General features: G+C 25.4%; 1 protein-coding gene and 1 long non-coding RNA gene across 2 annotated transcripts in view; both read right to left on the bottom strand.

Annotated features, from left to right (window-relative positions):
* Positions 1–20,562, bottom strand: part of LOC107436716 (uncharacterized) — a 486,858-nt gene that overhangs the window by 276,167 nt on the left and 190,129 nt on the right. The window lies entirely within an intron of this gene.
* Positions 11,980–12,696, bottom strand: LOC107436712 (nucleoside diphosphate kinase homolog 5-like). The gene has a single exon (XM_016048513.3). It carries the CDS (start codon positions 12,679–12,681, stop codon positions 12,058–12,060), a length of 624 nt encoding a protein of 207 aa, XP_015903999.1. The 5' UTR covers positions 12,682–12,696; the 3' UTR covers positions 11,980–12,057.

A 20,562-nucleotide genomic window follows, 5' to 3' on the forward strand; every position in this document is an offset into this window, starting at 1 on the left:
GTAAGTTTCGATTGGTCAAAAAATTGTTTTCATTAAATTCTTCGAGAGAAAATTTTAGAGAAAGAAATATAAACGAAAATTTCTTCTTTTTTTTTAAAATTTAAAAATGCATTTCGAAAAGTTTAAAGCAAATTAGCTATAAAGAGCACAGAAAAAGCGGGGTTGACAAAAAGCGACAGAAAATACTTCAAACTGATCAAACGTCGTGGAATCCTCCTCAGAGACGAGCACTTGCTTTCCCATCAATCACCATCTCTTAAATCTATACAGGGGATAGGGGGAGGAAAGAAGGGAGGTTAGAAAATGTCCTTGTTGCCCACTAAAAAACTTAACAAGGGCCGTTATTCAACATCTAAAGAAAGAAAGACTCGCTGAAATAGAAAATCAATTCGTCTCCACGTCATCTTCTTCTAACACACGGAATCTTCTTCTTCCTTTTGTTGAGAGGGAAAACGAAATTTCCTAAAGCAATGAAGAGTGGAAGAAAATTCCTCTAAATAGAAGATTATGTAAAAAAGAAAGTTTTTTTTTTTCTTTTTCATTACTTCCTCCCCTTAAAGAATTATTAAGGATATATTTTCGAGTGACTAGAGAATTTCGGGCCGCTATTAAAAATGATTAAAATTTACATACGTTCATACAGATTTTAATTCGTTTAATTAGAACAGTAGAATTTTAAGTAGCAAAGAAAACTATTTTAAATGGAAATTTAAGTTAAAAAAAAAATTATTTTTTAAAATTTTTCGATCATAAAATCGATAATAAAGTAACTAACAAGTAATTGTAGATTTTAATTAAAGTAGAACTTTAAATGGAAAAAAATTAAAATAGCAAAAAATAAATCGAAATTCATGTTCAATGCAAATTGATAAAAAATATTAGCATAAATAATCTCTAACAGGAGGGAATTTAAAAAAAATTAAGTCAAATTTAAATTAAGTATAAAAATATTCAAAATTTCATACTTCCATTAAAACGAATTAAAATTTGCATAAAACATATGTAAATCTTAATAATTTTTAATAACTACTGGTATATCTTTAGTCTTTTCAAAAATAAAACAGTATTAATTTGTTTCTTGTGAGGGTGGGGGCTGGAAAATGACGGTTTTAAAGCGACTATAAAGATAGACTACCTGGTAGATAAAAATTAATAAGACTTACACACGATTATGCAAAATATAATTCGTTCAAATAGAAGAATATAATTTAAAATTGTAAAGAATAATTTCAAATGGAAATTAATGTAAAAAAAAAATACTTATTACTTCCTTTTATGAGAGATTAATAATTATTTTTATCTTTTCAAAAGGAAACATAAAATGGGGACGGCATACTCACTCTGCTCTAAAACCTTGCTTACATACACCAAACAGAATCATAAAAATATCATTCTCGGTACACGATCTACAGTTCGCGGTGGACTGTACTATTCTGTTAGAAATAGTGGACCGCGTTGAAATATATTACCCTGCAAGTTTGCTCAACCTTAATACTGTACCAAATTGAGCCATTGTATCGTGCAAATTAAGCTATCTTAACCATAATTACGCGATATTATGGTTCAATTTGAACAGACACATAATTAAATTTAATACTTTATTGGGTAACAATAACTTAACACCACATAATTGGTCAAGATATTGATATTCAATTTCAACGTTGAATCAATTTTTCTAAGAAAGTATAAAAAAAGGGAGAATTTCTAGGCAAAAATTTTTCAGAATCTAAATAGATAAAAATCAAATAAAAAAGATTATTTTAAATTAGGCTGAAATTTAAGGGGGACAGAGTCAAAAAAAAAAAAATTCTTTCTGAATCTTCTTTCTCCCTACCCCCTTCAAAAAAATTAATAAGGTTATCTTGTCAAATGACTAAACTATGATTAATTAGTACTGACAGCTATTCATTACAATTTAAATATTTCTGAAGATTTTAATGTAGGATTGGTTATAGTAGATAATATCATACATATTTATGTAGTTTAAACAGAAAAAACAAAATGATCAGAAAAAAATCTCTTGCTTTTTTAAAAAAAAAGAAGAAAAATCATAAATTTATCAGAAGTGGCGGAATAAGTAAAAATATTTTAAAAATAAAGAATTCTGTAACGAAAAGTTATGATGATTAACTCTTCAAATGACTTAAGGCATATAGAAATTAAGATTATCTAATACTTTTAAAATTTATAAACGTGCAGATTTCAATGTTGGCTATCAAATGATTTAACTTTAAGTTCACTTTAACTAATAACGATTCTAATCATTCCACTTTCATTCTTAAATAAACATAAAACAGTAGTTTTCAACATGGATCCTTCTAAGTATAATGTACATGGTAGTTAGGTTAGTTATCTTACACATGGTAATTACCTACTCAATGCTCTAAATATACATGGTAATAAATTACTCAATGCTACTTAAAAAAACAATCAATGGGAAATTTTACGTGTACTATTTCTTTATTTGTTTTATTTGTTCCATTTCTTGAAATTAATTCGCTTTAATAGAATATAGATAATCCGTGATTGATAACACCTAAAATGTACAACTATATATTAACTTACATATATTAACTTTTATATTGAAAGTTCTTTTGCTAAAAAAATTATAATTCTTAGTGAAAAATATTTCATTTATTTTTTGTAAAAAAATTACACTTAGAAAAAAAATTGGACCAACTAAGAATTTTCAAGCTGTTGAAAAATTTAATAAAACAGAACCTTAAGAGCTATATGTAAACTACAATGTGAAATAATTATCTTTTTTTTTTATTCAAACAAACCATAAATATTTTGACTATTAAATTTCTAATATTTAAGCAATAAAACTTTTCTAAAGAATATTGAGATTTACAAGTGTTTTTAAGAATTATATTTTATTACAGATGCGTGACATTATTTTTTTTAAAAAATTTACTCTCCCACAATATTGTAAAAAAAACTTTTTCTTTTAACTCCAACCAACTTTCATTCTTTTTATTTTGCTCTACTGAAATACGTTTCTATCTTAAAAGTTTCAATCCTGCCCTATAAAGTGAGTGAACTATAACTCGAAAATTTCTTAAAAAACTTAATAATTTCAGCGACTTTCAACAGCTAATAGAAATATTTCAAAATCATGTTAAAAATTATTATAAGTGAAAATTTGTATGTCATAACGGAGTTAAATATATTGAATTTCTTTCAATCGAAATGAAAATAAAATTATGAAATTTTGAAATCCAAGGTCAAAGTCTTTTTATTTCAAGCATTATACATAAATATCTAAAACAATGTAATCCAAAGTAGGCAATAAAATTAAAGCTATTAATTGTAACCTTATTTACACCATTAAAACAAAACATTTTAATTTATTTATTTTCAGAGCTATAAGCAGCATATGAAAGTGTTGGTTACAACAAGAAAAACATAAAATTCGTAGTATCCTGACATTAAGCAATTTCTGAAATGAAACACAATGGTTATAGCTGTCACGCTTTTACAACGAGGAGTCGTGTGCCGGCCCCTTTCTAAAGATGGGAGAGCCCCCTCCCCTTTTTTACAATGGCCTCCATACAGGGAGAATAAAAAAGGGAACCGCGAAAAGGGGGTCGCACTTGAAAAATCAGGTCAAGGCCTGTAGGCCCGATTAATTTTTAAACGACGAGAGAAAGGATTTTAGGGAATGAGGGGTATGTTTTATATGAAAAAAGGTACACTTGCGCATGCGCATCGTTACAAAAAGCAAGTGTTGAATGAATGATTTGAGTACATGTAATATCTGGGTCCCAAATGTTATGTAGGAAATAAAATAGACGATAAAATATTAGTTTCGGTAATTAAAAAATGTTATCTATTTCATAAAATTATTCAGCCAGAAAAGTTATTGCTGAAAAAAAATTTTTTTTAATCTGTTGCACTTCATAAAATATATTGTTATTACAAAACAAATATAATTCTAAAGTAATTTACTTTATAAAATATTATTACTTAAAATATTTTATTTTAAGTACTGACTTTATAAAATATACCGCAGTTGTTATGACTTAGGAAATTTAATTTTAAGATGCTGTATTTATTCCGTAATTGTACGAAGAAAGAAATATGGTTAAACTTACCAGAATGTTGCAAAATTTACCGTGTTTCTGGCTCTATGAGAACACCAAAACGTTTAGTAGCGTTTACCTAAGAGCTTTAGTAATGATTCTGGTTAAAATTAACAATAAAATATGGTTTTATAATACGTAATAAAAATTAGTAAAGATGGTCAAATTAAGTGATTTTATTACGATACCTTACAGAATGACATAAAAACCATTTATTCGGTAAATTTATTGTTCAGTTTGTGTTTTTTTTTTTTTGTTAAATAGGTGGTACTAATAACTGCCATTTTGAAAAACAGAATTTTCGTTACATATACCATATGAACTGAACGTTACCATATGAACGGAAAAATTATCTAATGAATGGTTTAAATACCATATGTATTGAGTTTTTTTTTTTTTTTTTTTTTTTCNTTTTTTTTTTTTTTTTTTTTTTTTTTTTTTTTTTTCTACCAAATATATATACAAAACAGAATCGTATGACTATGCAGTTTTTCACCGTGCATTATCACTATAGAATTTTAATGACAAGTTTCTGCATTAAAAAAAAAAAAAACGATTGTTATAATTGCTATTGAAAAAATGTAGTTTAAAACTTTTTTCTAAACAAACCAACTGACAAAAATTACTTTGTTGATTTATAATTTTTAAAAAATGTTCAGAGAAAAGCATTTTTCTAGAGAATATTTTTTTTTATTATTAATTACTGCTGTTTACAAAAAAAATATTCATGAGCCAATTTATTTCTAATAATTATTCTTTACTATTAATTACAAATTAACTGCAATTTGCATTAGTATATTATAAATGGTTACTATAAAACCTATTTCTAACTAATATTATAATATTGATTAGAAGTTTACTTTGACAAATGCTGATTTATAATAATATAAAAAAAATACCCATAAGCAAATGTTTTCTGTTAGAAATTATTTACAATTAATTTACATTGATTTTTGTTAATCAATAATAAAATAATTTCATAAGAACACATTTTTCTAATTAATATTTTTATTTTAGTATTTCAAATTTACTTTAATTTGTGTTAGTTTACAAGATAAAAATATTAATCAGAAAGCGTTTTTTACAGTTCAACCAGCAAAAATTACTTTAATTTTTGTAAATCGAAAAGACAATTATTTATCAGGAAATACGTATGTAATATTTAAATGGTCTCAAATTACAGAATTTTGTCATTGAGATATTTTTTGACGTGACAGTTAAAAAAGTTAAAAACTCAAATTCATGTTAACCCTTAGACGCAAAATTTTTATTAAACATATTTTTCATATTTTTTTCATTTTATATTAATTTAGGTCAAAATAAGTTGAAAATTTTTAATCCTTTATAATTATGAAATAAAACACCAGTGTTTTTTTCTGCAGTAAAGGTAAAATTTTCTAAACAAGGCTCACTTATAAAAAATAATTTTTGAAATTTTCAATAATTTACAGTTATTTAGAACTAAGAGAAACAGTTATTATCATCACTGAACTTCACAAAATTAATTATTGATAATTTTTGTAAATATGAATGGAAAAAAAATTTCAAAATACTTCTTTTGGGTTTTATATTTTATTACGAATATAATTCTGATAATCTAATAGATTTTTTTAGATAACAATTTAACTGATTTTTATAATTAAGAAATACGAAAATATATTTTTTCTTGTAATTAGAGTGCCAGGAAAAAAATATTTAAAAAAGACACCGGTGTCCCATATGCACCAAAACGTTAATAAAACAAATACATTTTAAAGCTTAAGTATGATTGCATGTGCAACTTCAAAATAAAAGAAAATAAATAAACAGTACTGTTTAATACTGTATAGTACTGCTTACGCACGGTGCAATGAAGAGTAGACACGCAGAAGAAGAAAGAAACAAAAAGTTTAAAAAACTTATTACATAACGATTTAACAGAATAAAGATTGTATCTTCGGCCTTCCTGAAACAAATCCGTTTATTTATAAGTCTTATCTCATAGAAGAAAGATTGATAAGAATAATTAGAAGAAGTGATACCAATTCAGAATAAGATTCGTAGCAGAGTTATACGGATTATGTTAGAAGAAAAATACCATTATATGCTTATGTTAAAAACCAATAGCAAAAATAATCATATTGAAAATAATATAAAAGGACTGATTAAATCAAGCAATAAACTAAAACGTTAGCAATGCCAATAGATAAAGTTCAATCAACTAAAAAAGTTTTTAGCAGATTTCTTATCTAGTTTCTAATTTATCGGTTGCATGAACATTCGGCACTTGGGTTATACATACATATTTACTACTATTCCTTATTTAAATCTGAAAATAAAAATAAAAAAGTATTAATTCGTTTATAAAGTTCCCAGACTTGCACACGGAGAAAAAAATTCTGGCAAAATTACCGAACTATCCAGGTAAAAAGTATTTACTAATAGTAATTTTTTTTTTAACTGTATTTTAACCATTTGTTTGATAATTTTTCCGTTTATATGGTAATGATTTACCGGAAATTCTGGCTTTTAAAACTATAGTTCTTATTACCGCTCATTTAGTAAAAAAACATAAAACTGAAAAGTAAATTTAATTGAATAAATGGTTTTTAAAATCTAGAATGATATTTACGAAATTATGTAATATGCATATGAACGTTTTTGTAATATATTTAAATATAATTGTAAATATATTAATATAAAATTATATGCTAATTTATCCATACATAATTAATAATAAGGCATTATTAAAAAAACAATTCTGAGAAGGAAAAAAAAATTCTACTTCATAATCATATTTTCTTTAATTGTTTTACATCAATTGATAGCTTTCGTCTTCTCAAGAAATTTTTAATAAGACCCAATAAAATCTAAACTACAGTGGAATTATTATTTTAGTTTTCATTTTATTGAAGTAGAATATGTAGTTCTTTTCTAATGCAGTTTCACAAAAGCGTTTTACAAAAAACAAAAAACAGTTAAAATAAAATACATGTTAATATAATTATAAAACATTATTTGATATGCATGTTATTAAATATATTTTAATACAATAGTAAAATAAAAAAGTATTCTAAGGTTTCTGTATCATCTTTTTAGATTAGGAAATAAATAACGGTATAAATAAATATTAGAATGTTTAAAGTTCTTTTATCAGAACGTCTTTTTTGAATCAAATTACAGATAGCTTTAAATACAGAGCTCCTAACAGATCATTTCTAAGCTTGTAATGTTCTATATTTAAAATATATCTATGATAAAAGGATTTTTTTAAACTTTTCAACACATATTAAATTGCATTTAAAAAGTGATAAAAAAAAATAAGAATATAGTAATCAAAACAAGAATATGGTTTCTGTCTCTATGGGAATGCCAAAAATCTTGGTAATTTTTACCTAAGCGCTTTGGTAATAATTTTGGTAAAATTAAGTAGAAAATATGGCTAATAATATGTGATAAAATTTTGGTAATTTTATCATGATGCCTTAAGCATGGTTTAAAAACCACTTATTCGGTAAAATTTATTTTTCAGTTTTGTATTTCATACTAAATGTGTGGCGATAAAAACTATAATTTTGAAAATCAGAATTTTTGGTAAACCGTTACCATAAGAAAGGAAAAATTACCAAATGAAAGGTTTAATATTGTATACTTTGATTTCATTAAAAAAAAATTATGGTGGTTTTTTTTTTTTTTACCGGAAATGTTATTACCATACAAAAACATATACATATAGATAACTATTGCTATTTTTTTAATTTTATTTTTATGGTCTTTTATGATTACAATCGCTTAATAAAGAGTTTAAGTTGCATAAATAACTTTTGCATTTCACCAACAACAATATTTTGAAGGCATAACACAAAATATAATTATTCTACACGGAGAAAAAATTCTGGTAAAAATTATACTGTATTTAAACTATTCATTTGGTAATTTTTTTCGTTCATATGATAACGGTTTACAGAAAATTCTAATTTTTAAAATTATAGTTCTCATTACCACACAATTAGTAAAAATTAAAAAAACGGTAAGTAAATTTAACCGAATAAAACAGATTTTATCCCACGGTCTAAGCTATCATAATAAAATTACTAAATTTACACATTTACCCAATTTTATCACAAATCATAAAAAAAATATTTCATTAATTTTTCCAAAACCTTTACCAAAGCACTTCAGTTACATTACCAACCTTTTTAGTGTTCCCTTAGAGTCAGAAACAAAATAAATTTTACAGTATTTTTGACCCTACTTAATGCTTTACCATACTTTTTTTTCTCAATGCATGACCAAGCATGTTTAAAACTGTTAGCTTCAATAATATTTCGGGTAAAAAGCTTATAATTTAACTATTCTAACTAACACAACCTAATGAGTTTTAGAGTCCAGCATATTGAATATGATTTGTGTGATAGAGGCCGTGATTGCTAAACAGATCGAAGGGAGACGTAATGAATTGAGTAATATATGCTTTGTTTTTTAGAATGGCACAGTTCGTCATTAGTAAGATATAAAGCAGCTGTTTGATTTCTTAACAGCACAAGGAATTCTTAACTCTTTGTCAGTAGTATCGGTCGCAATGTTACAAAAGGACACGTCATGCAATAATACCTCCGATAAATGCGTCTTTTACGAAAAGGTGAATAAACTTTGGCCAAATTTTTGCTGATAAAAGCACTTCTACATTCAACCGATTGCGTCAGGGTAAAATTGGAAGGACGAATTTTGTTAATCACATCTTATTAAATGATGCTGCCTTTAGTAGGTTATCACTAAAACAATCATTTCATTGCCTGCCTTGAAAAAAAATTGATATATATATATATAAATATATTTAGCACTATAAATTAAAAAAATGAAGAAAATTAAAAAGTTTTATTTTTTCCGTACATGTAAGTTCATATGAATTCGCTACTCGCTTTATAGATTTCGTTTTATATTTTGTTTTGTTTTTTCTTTACATTTTTTTGTTTGTTTTTTACGTGATATATATTACTTAATGTGTTCCATTTTGCTTCAAAAAATTTTTTGAGTGGTCCTCACACTATTGTATTGATATATTTTGCTTTCGCTATAGTGATACAATATTATAAAGCACTCGTTTTTGCCGATATAATCGTGTGAGCTGATAAAGAGATTTTTTCCCCGGATTTTTATATATATTTTATTTATTTTATTTTAACAATTTTCTTCTTCTCCTTTCATTATACTGTAATCGTTTCCCTGTTTTCTCTGCATTTTGAATACCTTGTTTCAGTGATGTTTGTGGAGAAGTTTGAGGAAAGGTGTTTTCCATTGGCCTGGGATCAACAGGGTAGGAGATATGAAATCAGGAAGATTGGTTCCGGTACTTCAATAAGTAATTTCTTTTTTTAATTTTATAATCATAACTTTAATTATTAAAAACAAGTTTTAGAATAATCCCCTCTTAATACCTAATATAAAAATTCGTAGTCTCCAATACCTCGTAATTGAAGGCTAAATTTTCTGATGTGTTAAGCATGAATGCAATTGTAGCAGATTAAGATAATTAGTTGACTGCTAAATTAGCCGTCTAACCTAAGCCTACAAATATAATATCAACCCGAAATTTCGATTTTCAAACTGCGATATTTTATTATCTTAAAGCCGTTTCTAGGAATGGTTGATAAACGAGACAATAACTTAATAGAGAAATTTTTTAACTTGTTAAATGCAACTCGATGTATAAGCTTTATTAATAAATACAGTGGAGCATCGTTTATACGACGATCACTTATACGACGTTTACATTTATACGACGTTTTAGTGTGGTCCCAAATCATTCTTATTCATTTTAATGTAAAAATATATCGTTTATACGACGCACAAAATCGGTTATACGTCGGTTTTTAGATTTTGTTCACGTTTATTTAATTTTTTATTTTTTCTTGTGTATTTTAAAAAGGGGCGGAATTTGCCAACATGAATGATACAGAAAAGGGTGCCAACAAGAATGCTTGGATGACGACCGTAATTTTTACTAGATGACTGAAAAAACTAGACAATGTTATGAAGAGGCAAAAACGAAAAATTTTGCTATTCATCGACCAATGTCCAGCGCACCCATCGATACTAATTATTTCGGAAAATGTAAAAGCTCTCCTTTTTCCTGCAAATTGCACAAGTGCGCTTCAGCCATTAGATTTGGTCATGATTAGAAATCTAAAATTGCATCATAGAAAGCAGTAAGTTCAACTCGCTATTCAAAGCATTGTAGAGACAAATAGCAAGAAAATATAATTAAAGGTATCATACATTCAAATTGCTCACTGCAATTTCTCTTCTTTGGTTATTTGTTTGTTTTGCTTTGTCTAATTTAGAAGTTTATGTAAATCAACACGTTAAACATTAAAATTAACTGAAAACAGAGTTAGTTTCAGTTTTAGAAGTAAAAATCGATTATACGACGTTATCGTTTATACGACGTTTTTCGGTGGTCCCTTCGGCGTCGTATAAACGATGCTCCACTGTAATTTAGGAATCTGTAAGGTCCTTCACATCGCAAATTGATTTTTAAGAAAAAAAAATACAAATAAATAAACAAATAGGGAAACATAGCAAAAAATAAAGAATAAAAATAATAATTCCAGATTATTTTATATTTACGTTCGATAATTTTAGATTTTATCTTTCCGCCCTACTTAGGGATGACTTGCGTTTCGGATAAAATATTTCAGTAGTACAACATTGGGTTCACTTCGAAGAAGCAAGTTTGTCCGTTTGAAGAAGCAAATTTATGTTTTTGCAGCTGCTTAAAACTATAATTTCAATCTACATGAGTTTGCAATTAGAAAATGATATCTAATAGCATAAATAATGATAAAAAAAAAACTACATATGAAGAATAGAAATGGTCATATTTTTGTAAATAAACATACCAATTTTACAAAAGAGAAATTAAACGTAAGAAATAAATTTACAGTTCGTAAAAACTACAAATCGATTTCTTCTTTTTTTTTCGTCATTAGTAATCAAAAGTATATTTTTCAAAAATTAGTTTTTCAAACTACTAATTATAAAATAAAATAAAAAATTTTGTTGCTTAAAATTGCTTTTGGCTAATCTAATTTTAACAAAACTCAGAAATATAAAACATGTTACATTCAATGTCGATAAATGGTGATGATTCTAAAACAAAAACAAAAAAATTTAAATTCATTTATATTTTCTCAACAAATCCAAAAATTTTTGTAAATATATACTAAATAAATATAGCCAACATCATTAACATTTTATAGGAGGGCCACTAACGTGCAAAACTTTATTCAGAAAATTTTATTTAATAATTATTTTAATTGGAGAAATAAGGACCCTAACTAGAAATCTGCAAAGCATCGTTGTATTTATGTTAATAAGGCTTCAAAATGCAATTATCAGTTTCATAATAAATAAATAAATAAAAAAAACAGGGTTATTTTTTAACCATTTTTCCCCCCTTTTTTTTTTTATATTTTACAGATTTTATTCTGACGCTTATTTCTTAGACTTTGAAAATTATAACTGATAAACCCCAATTTTAAAATCTACATAATTTTTATTATTACTTCCGTACTTTTTGCTCGATAAAATACAATAATAATTAGTAAAATCGAAAAAATGAAAAAATCATCAGAAATTATCATAATAAATCATAATTGAAAAAAAATTATTTTCTAAAAAATATTACATTTAATACTTTTTTAACGAATATTTTAGTGGAATACGACGATAAAATAAAACAAACTAAAAAAAATTTTAAAATTAAAGACATAGCTTCTTCAATACATTTTAAGGCAATTAGCGACTATATCATTTTCACGACAAACACATCAAAAATTAAATAAATAACTTTTCTACTTCATAATTAAAATCCTTATACTGAAAATAAGTTATTTAATGTGATTGAGTGAACAAAAAATAAAGTTGAAAGAAAATAAGAAGCGATCCAATTTAAAGAATTTTATTCTCGAGAAAAGCTTAAATGGCAAGTTCAGTACTCGTAAGGGCGATTTTTTAGAAGCCACCGCGCCAACCAAAGAACAGGAATTTGCGGCTTTTCCTTACACAAGATAACGAGACCTTTTAGAAGATGTGGGTTTACAGTCTCCGACAGGTACTCCCTGGCACTACCAAGGCTTAATTCAGCCTCAAATTGAGTGTCTGGGAAGAAAAATCGAATTTCTCTACTAGCTGTTCGAACGTTTTTACTACCGAGTACACCATTGCCGAACAAAACGTTAATGCAATTGGCTTGCTCTCGTCCTGTATTAGCTTGACCAATGAGCTCCAACCATCTGGACACGGCGTCGAATCCTGCTATGATCAATACTTCACTATGACCAGTGGTCATCGAATAGATGAAGGCTTTTAGATCTCGTTCCACATCATCATCGTCGAAATTGGCTTTTTCGAGTTCTAAAGTCGAAGGGTCATGCTTTCCTTCTTTACCTCCGCTAATGTAGAAAAAACGCTGAGCTTGGTCTCTTCGCAAAAGGACGATTTTTTTCTTCAAAATGGCCAGGCCGCTGGATTTAATCATCCATTCGATTTCGGAAGTCCTGGAAATCAGTTTTGGGGTGATTATCCCAAGCGTCTTTTCGTAAACAACGTTCATAGTTTTGAACAATTTTCGTCCTATAGAATTCAAAACGGAAGCTATAATAATTGCATAAAAAAATTATATCTACGTTAAACTACAGCGCTCTAATATATCTCCAGAAAAAAAGAGAGAAAAGAAAAAAATGGTAACTTAATACAAAAAAAAGATAAAAATACCGCAAAAAATTGAGAAAAGAAAAACGAATTTGGATTAATTTTAAAATTTTCTACATCAATGCTTTTTTTCATAATCCATTAGTTCTTTTTTTAAAGAAAACAGCAATAACAAAACAATTCGATGCGATTTATATATTGTTCAGGGTATATGATACTGTTTCCGGTTAGGCAGGATAGAATAGCGGTTCCCAAATGATGTTCCACGGAATCCTAGGGTTCCGTGTAAGAGTTAAAGGGGTTCCGCCAGCTAGTATTTTTTATAACTAGTGATGAGGTTTGAAACTTCTGATTATAATTAGAACCAACCCATAATTCATAATTTATTCAATCCTTTGGTTGCATTTATGAAATTACTTCAAGTAAAATACCAATGAAATAGAAATAGCATTTTTAAAGGAAAATCTGATATTTCCTAATAACAATATATTGAATAATTATGAAGAAAAAAAAAAGCATTTTTATAATATTCCATTAGTATTCCCCATCAAGCTTTTTAAATCAAAATAACAAAATTCCTTAACAAAAAATATATGCGTTCATAATAACTATTTTCAACAGCAGTTCTTTTAAAGATTGATTTCGAAGTGAACCCTAATTCGGCTTATTTTAATCATTATCAGCTTATTTTAATCAGTATAAACACCAGAAACAAATTGATAGCTAGTCCAGATTTAGCACAAGGAGTGCAAATTTAACTGTCGAATATAAAACCCAATTTAAGATTATTAGTGATAAAACGATGAAAAATCTTCATTTCTCTAATTAAATATTTTAAATACAGTCTTTTTATAGGTTATAACGTTCATAATTACTTTAAACTTTATTTATAAAGTTGGAGTTCCGCCGAAAGAAGATCGATAATTTAATGTTCCGAAGGTGAAAAAAATTAGGAACCACTGGGATAGGATATGCTTTTTTACTCCTTTAACCATGTTTTTTAAATTGTCACGTCAAAAACCCAATGTATAATACTTATCCAAAAAGAAATAAATGAATAAAAAACAATTTCAAACCCTCAAATACAATAGAGATATCTATAAAAATTATTTACATCATAAAATTACATTGCATGTAGTGTTTTTGTTGGTGATAATAACAAATCATCAAAAATTAATAATATTTGTTTTTATTTCATAAGTAAAACATTTTTGTATAAAATAAATTATTTTGAGAAATTTTTTTATTATTACAGAAAGCTTACAAATAAAAAACAATATTTTCTTGTTAACATAACTTTAAAATTATTTTTTTGCTTTAAATGTGGAATATATGCATAAAATATAGTTTATTTTTAACTTTGCTTAGAGTAGCTTTTTTTCAGTTTTATTAAACTATTGATTATAAAAGTATTTATGTAACAAAAGAAATCTGATTCCATGTTGGTTTAATTGGTATTAAAATATTATAAAAAAGTTCAACGCAAATAATGTAATTCCTTTTTCTAAAAATATATATTCTTACTTTTAACACTTCTTACTTTTACACTTCTAACAAAAACTATCTGATGAAGCAAAATTCAGTAAAAAAATGATTGATATATAAAACTATATAAAGATCTTTAAATATAGCACTTTACTGGTGGTGGGAAATATATTTAATTATTAATAATAATTTATGAAAATCGTGAACATTTTTCACATTTTGTAAGCCAACAAATTAGAAAATATTTTCAATTTTTTTCTTCAAAATAGGATATACTTTAATAAACACTTAATTTAAATAATTTAAAGTAAAATGAATCTAAATTAAATAATGCAACTTCATAAAGTAACAATACAAGTAAGTAAAGTAACAATTCAAGTTTAATAAAAGTAGCAATTCAAGTAAGATTTATGTTTATGTGTTTTACAAAATATTTCCAATTAATTTTAATTTAATTTTCAAAATGAAATTTTAAAAATTAATTCTGGTAGTGTTTTCCTACTTAAATTTGTACTATTATCAGTGGCCGCAGAATCCTACTAAGAATAAAATTTTAGTTGGAGACTTAAGATATTTTTTGCTTATTTTTCGATTACACGATAAATTTTAACTACGACATTTAAACAATATAAATAATAGTATTTAGATCTAAAATTGCTAACGGTGTTATTTTTAAAATAAACTGAAATATAAAAATTAAATATTTTGTTAGCCTTAATATGAATAAGATTTTTTTCGATTTTTAGGCTCAGGATGGGAAATTATAAATTGATATCAGAAGTAGTAGTTTGGCATTTGAAATCATACTCATTTTTTTCGAGGTTGACAAAAATCCTAATTTAAAATATGTATTTATGAAAGTCGTTAACATTTTTGACATTTTGTAACCAAAGTTGGAAAATATATCTTTTTTTTTTCAAAATAGGATATACTCCTTAAATAAACACTTAATTTATATAATTTACTGTAAAATGAATCTAAATTAAATAATGCAACATCATAGTGTTGGGATCAATAATTGGCCATTAATCAATCAAAGCTTTGATAATTTAATTTAGAATTAAATTGGATTAATTGAATTTATATTTAAGTTAGATTAATTTAATTTAGATTTAAATTAGACAAATTTAGGTTCACTTACCAATCAACGCTTTGATAAAATGTATTATTAAAACTCAAATCTATTTAAAAATAATACATTTAAACTATTCAATGTTTCAAAGTAATTTTTATTCAAGCTATTAAAATAAATTTAAAAACTAAATGGGTATAATTTAAATAGGTTAACTAAACACCTAGAGAGCAAATTATTTGACATGAAGTTAATAGAAAATTATGATTTTAAAGTTTTACGATACTTTTATTCACATTGCTTTGTGTTTCTTTTCTTTCTTTTTTTCAATCTATTTTGAACATCAAACAATAATTTACATATTCACTATTTCTCTAGAAAAAACTCACATTATCAATGAAAATCGGACTTGGAAAATCAAAAATAATCACACCCTTCAGAATATAGTACTCATAATATTATGTTGCATAAAAAATATTTTTGACTTAAATTAGCACTATAAAAAAGTAAGCTGATATAAATCAATGATTTTTTTCTGAAAAGATCAAGTTACTTAAATCACGATTTCAATTATTTAATTAATATTTTCATTAATTAATATTTTGAAAGTATAACTTTAATTAACTATCAATTGTGGGAGGGAGAAATAGTAATGGTTATCATATGAGCATTTGATATTAACCGGGAAAGTTTTTATATATCAATATCAATTTTTGTAAGCTTTTTAAATTGATATCAATAAAAATTTTTGTAAATAAATTTTTTAAAAATGATTTTACATTTCATTATTATTTAATATTATTCCATTAAAAATGCTAAATAATTAGTTTATTAATTGCAATCATTTTTAATTTACTGTACTCACAAAACGCTAATTTTTAGTTTAATTTTTTTTTCTTCAATTTTTAAGAAAATTTTTAATTACTAACGTAGTTTCACATGTTAATCATTCAAATTAAAAAATGCAACGAAAACAAACGATCACGTTTAGAAATAGCTAATATTAAATATTAAATTTCTTAATAACAGATTGATACGAAATTAAGTAGTATCTCTAATTGACTATTTCAATAACTAAAACAAATCATTCATAATTCACACGTCTAAAACGTGGAAAGGAAATTATGTGAACTAAATTATGTAACGGAAAAAAAAGTAAAATTTAAAAACATCAGCATCAGATGTTAGAATTTACTGACACAAGATATTTATTTATTTATTTTTAAATTATTAGTATATGAAGTGATAAATAATTTATTAATAATTTATCTCACATAACCTTGAATGTATTTTGAAAAAGGAAATTTATTTTTCGGAAAAAAGAAAGAAAAAAAAGAAAAAAGATCCACTCTCACTCATTACGGTGGAAAATTATAATAACTGAAATATGGTTCTTTCATTTGATACGAAAACAGAATAAGTACAAGTACTTGATGAAATAAGTATGAAATAAATTTAATGAATGAAAAATGGAAAATATGAAAATTAAAGTTCATCAAAATAATTATAAAGTTTTCAGATAATTTGAAGAATTATTTTTTTGTAACTTTATTCGCAAACTTAATACAATAAAAGAAAATTTGTTATTACTTAAATAATTTTAGTGGCTTTTCGTATTTTCTGAAAACCGAAAGAATCTTGTGCTTTATACCATTTAAAACTTTACTTAACTAATAAAAACCCAACCAAGAGTATAAAGATTTTAAATGAAGCAACAAAATATATTTTAACAAAAAATGTTTCATTAAGTAAGATTTTTTTTGCTTGTAAGTTTTTGAAGAAAAAAAATCACTAAAAGTTTAACCAATGAAAAGATCATTTTAGAAAAAACTTGGGTTAGATAATGGGCCTTTTACAAAAAAATATTTTATCTTAAAAAAAATCATTCACAATAGTTCTAATTCTAAAAATGGATCCTTTACAAAATTCTTCTGTTGAAAAACGGAGTCTTTAATTCATAATTAAAACTACAACTTCTTGAAATACGAGGTTTTCTTTTTTTCTGCTTCACAAAAAACAAGACCTTATTTTCACACACTCAAAAAAATAGGACCCTGGGAGAAAGAATTTGATTCTGGGGTAATTTTAGATTCAGGAAATTGTGTGATTTATCACAAATTCACTAAAACAAAACAATGAAAAAAAGTCTAAAGAGAACATTAGTTTCTGTTTTTTCCTTTCTTGTTTCTCTGCCCAAAAAACAAAAACCTGAAAAATTAACCTTATTGTACGGAAATTTTAGATTCCAATTTTTTCCCAATTTCACAAAAACGGACCTACCACAAAAATATGCAACACCCCTTACATTGACACAAAATGAAAGAAACTGATGGATATGTTGATCAATAAATTTTAAACAAAAGCTATTAAATGATCAGTTACTAGAAAAAATTCTGTTAAGAATCAAAAAGGTGGTAAGTACCCTAATTGTTCCCAATTCTTATGAATTTAATAACAAAATCCAGGCTAATAATTAATTTAGACCTCTTTTTGAATTGCACAGCAACCACATTAAATTGCACTTAATTATGAAAATTGATCGCGTTTTAAGCTTTAGAAGAAGAAGAAAAAAAAAGGGGGGGCGGGAAGCAAACTTAACTAAACAGTTAAAAATTTATAAGAAAATTATTTTAGAGTAAAGTTGCACATAATTTTATGTTCTTGACTTCCATCTTAGCTGAAGTACCTTCAAATTGTGATAAAAAGAACTGTTTACTATGCGTTGTTATTAAAACTACAGAATAATTATTAAGATAAATAAATGATTATCACATTATAAATTCTTAAACAAATGATAAAAGAGATATTGGTATGTTTAATAGTGACATAAAAGAAATGTCAAGAAGAATGTCAAGAAGAAATGACAAGAAGAATATACCCATAAGCTTTTTGTTCAGTAAAAAGTAGAAAATATTCTAACAAGCCTTTGTATTATAAAAGATAGAAAAATATTGCTAGAAACTTTTGCATTGCGAAAGCTTTGTATGGTGCAACAGTTTTGACAGTTTTGCTGTTCAAATTTTGGGCCAAACTTTAAAACAATAGACAGGAGTTCTGCTCCTTGAAATAGCTATCTCCTGAGTGTTCAGACAATTAATTCGGAACATAATATTCACAATTTAATATAGGTTTTCAATTTGGGAACTCTACGAACTAGACTTCAGGCCCATGGTCCTGAGAGTCCAAATATGTAAATTAGAATATAATATTTTAATATGCATTAAATTTTAAAACTCCCAGGACCTGGACCAAAATCTGGTTCCATGTGATGGTGACAAAAGTTTCAAAACTTGTTTGGCAAAAAAAAAATTTGAGCAAAATAATGCTTAATTGTATAATCTATTGGATGAAAAAAAAATTCATAAAAATAGAGGTAAGTCTCTATAAAATTTAGAAGTAAAGATTCTTTCAAATTTATAAAATAGTATGACCCATTTCAAAGTAAAAAGAAAATTATAAAACTAAAAAATTTAAACAAAGTAAACATTTTCCGAAATTGCAAATTAACTAGTTATTGATGCTATTTTAAAATAATTAAGTAGTAAAAAAAAGTAATGCAATCTTAAAAACTAAATGCAATTTTAATTTTTATAGATTATTTACCACACAAGTAGCCGATTCAAAATTGGATCATTTTAAAACTATGTTCCTATAAGTAATATCATTAAAAGTTATTTAATAAGTAGTTATAGGTTTTCAAGACCTAAAAAGTGAAAATATAGCTTTAAAAACTTAAATAAATGTGCTTACATAAATGCAAATTCTGTTATCTAACAAGAATTTTATTCAAAAACATTTTACCCATAAACTTACATATAACATACAGCATTTAAATACGTATATTAAGAGATAAAAATTTTATTAAACTTTGAAAAAAATGTTAAATATGATAAATAAAACGTGTTGATTTTGTAAAGTAATTAATATTTACACTTTTTTCAACGTTTTAGGTTTTCATTTAAAGTGTTGGTTATCCATGAGATTTTATTGTTTTTTAAAAGCAGTGGTAACATGTGTCAGTCTGAAATTCATTTAATGGTAAGTTGATGAGATTTAATTAACCTGTTTCACAGTTGATGCTTAATATTTATTTGTCAAACTATTTAAAGAAGCTAATTTCACTTAATTAATATTTTATCTGCTAAATCTATTAAATATTAAAATAGTTTTTGAATGAATCTAATAAATATTAAGACAGATTTTAGCATAGTTAGAAAATTGTTCATTTCTTAATTATAATTTAATATTAATAAGTCCTACCATTAACTAAAAATAAACATTGTTACAAGTGTACTTTTTAAGTATAAAATTTAATCCATTTCGATTTTACTTTTTTAAGAGTAACATTAGATTAAACAGTCAATTTTACGATGAGGTAAAAACTAACTTTTAAAAAAATTATTACATAATTCTACGTTCAAATTAAATTAGCTTACCATTCAGAATGAAGATAAACCTTTAAAAAAAAATTTTTAAATAAAAATAAAAAATACAAGATCCGTTCAAAATCATTCTTAGCTTCATTTTTTTTTCAAATTTATAAAAATTGCTTACACCAATCCCCTCAGTCTTTCAGGTAAATTTCCAATTATCTCACTACTGAAATTTGTAAAATTAAACAAAATCATAATTGCTTTTGATTTAAATGCTTTTTGATGTATACGCATGCTATAAGTATAACTTTTTATCGAAAGCTAATTTTTATGCTTCAAAAAGCTTTAATCCAATTATCCAACAATTCACAGATGTTATCGCTGATAACATACAGAGGTATATTCAGTGAAATATTCAAGGAAAACATTAAAAACAATAGAGAAATCTCAAACGAAAAAATTACTTAATACTTATAAAATCTTGAATTGGCATAAACAGAAACGCAGGAAAAAGAAAGAATATAAAACCAGTGCTTTTTTTTTTGATAAATGTATTATTACCCTCTACTTATTGCCAGACAGTAGTATAATAATTATTTAAAAAGGGGTTAGCTAAGCTATACTAAGATAATATATTTTACTTCAAAGCAAATAAATAAAATATTTTTCATTTATCTATCATATTATCATTTATCTCTAATTTTTAATTGTTTTAAACGAATTGAAATATCACCAGTGCTAAATTTTTAAAGATATTCCACAAATTTTCCTTTTCACAAAACAATACACACCCAAACTAAAAAAACAGTTCCCTATTTTTTCCTAAAATAAATATATATATATATATATATAA

The sequence above is a fragment of the Parasteatoda tepidariorum genome, chromosome 3, assembly GCF_043381705.1.
Source record: "Parasteatoda tepidariorum isolate YZ-2023 chromosome 3, CAS_Ptep_4.0, whole genome shotgun sequence".
In the NCBI taxonomy this organism is placed as follows: domain Eukaryota; kingdom Metazoa; phylum Arthropoda; class Arachnida; order Araneae; family Theridiidae; genus Parasteatoda; species Parasteatoda tepidariorum.

Bases quoted from the DNA above. Each gene is read 5' to 3' on its own strand.
- LOC107436712 (XM_016048513.3), bottom strand. From the start codon at position 12,681: ATGAACGTTGTTTACGAAAAGACGCTTGGGATAATCACCCCAAAACTG.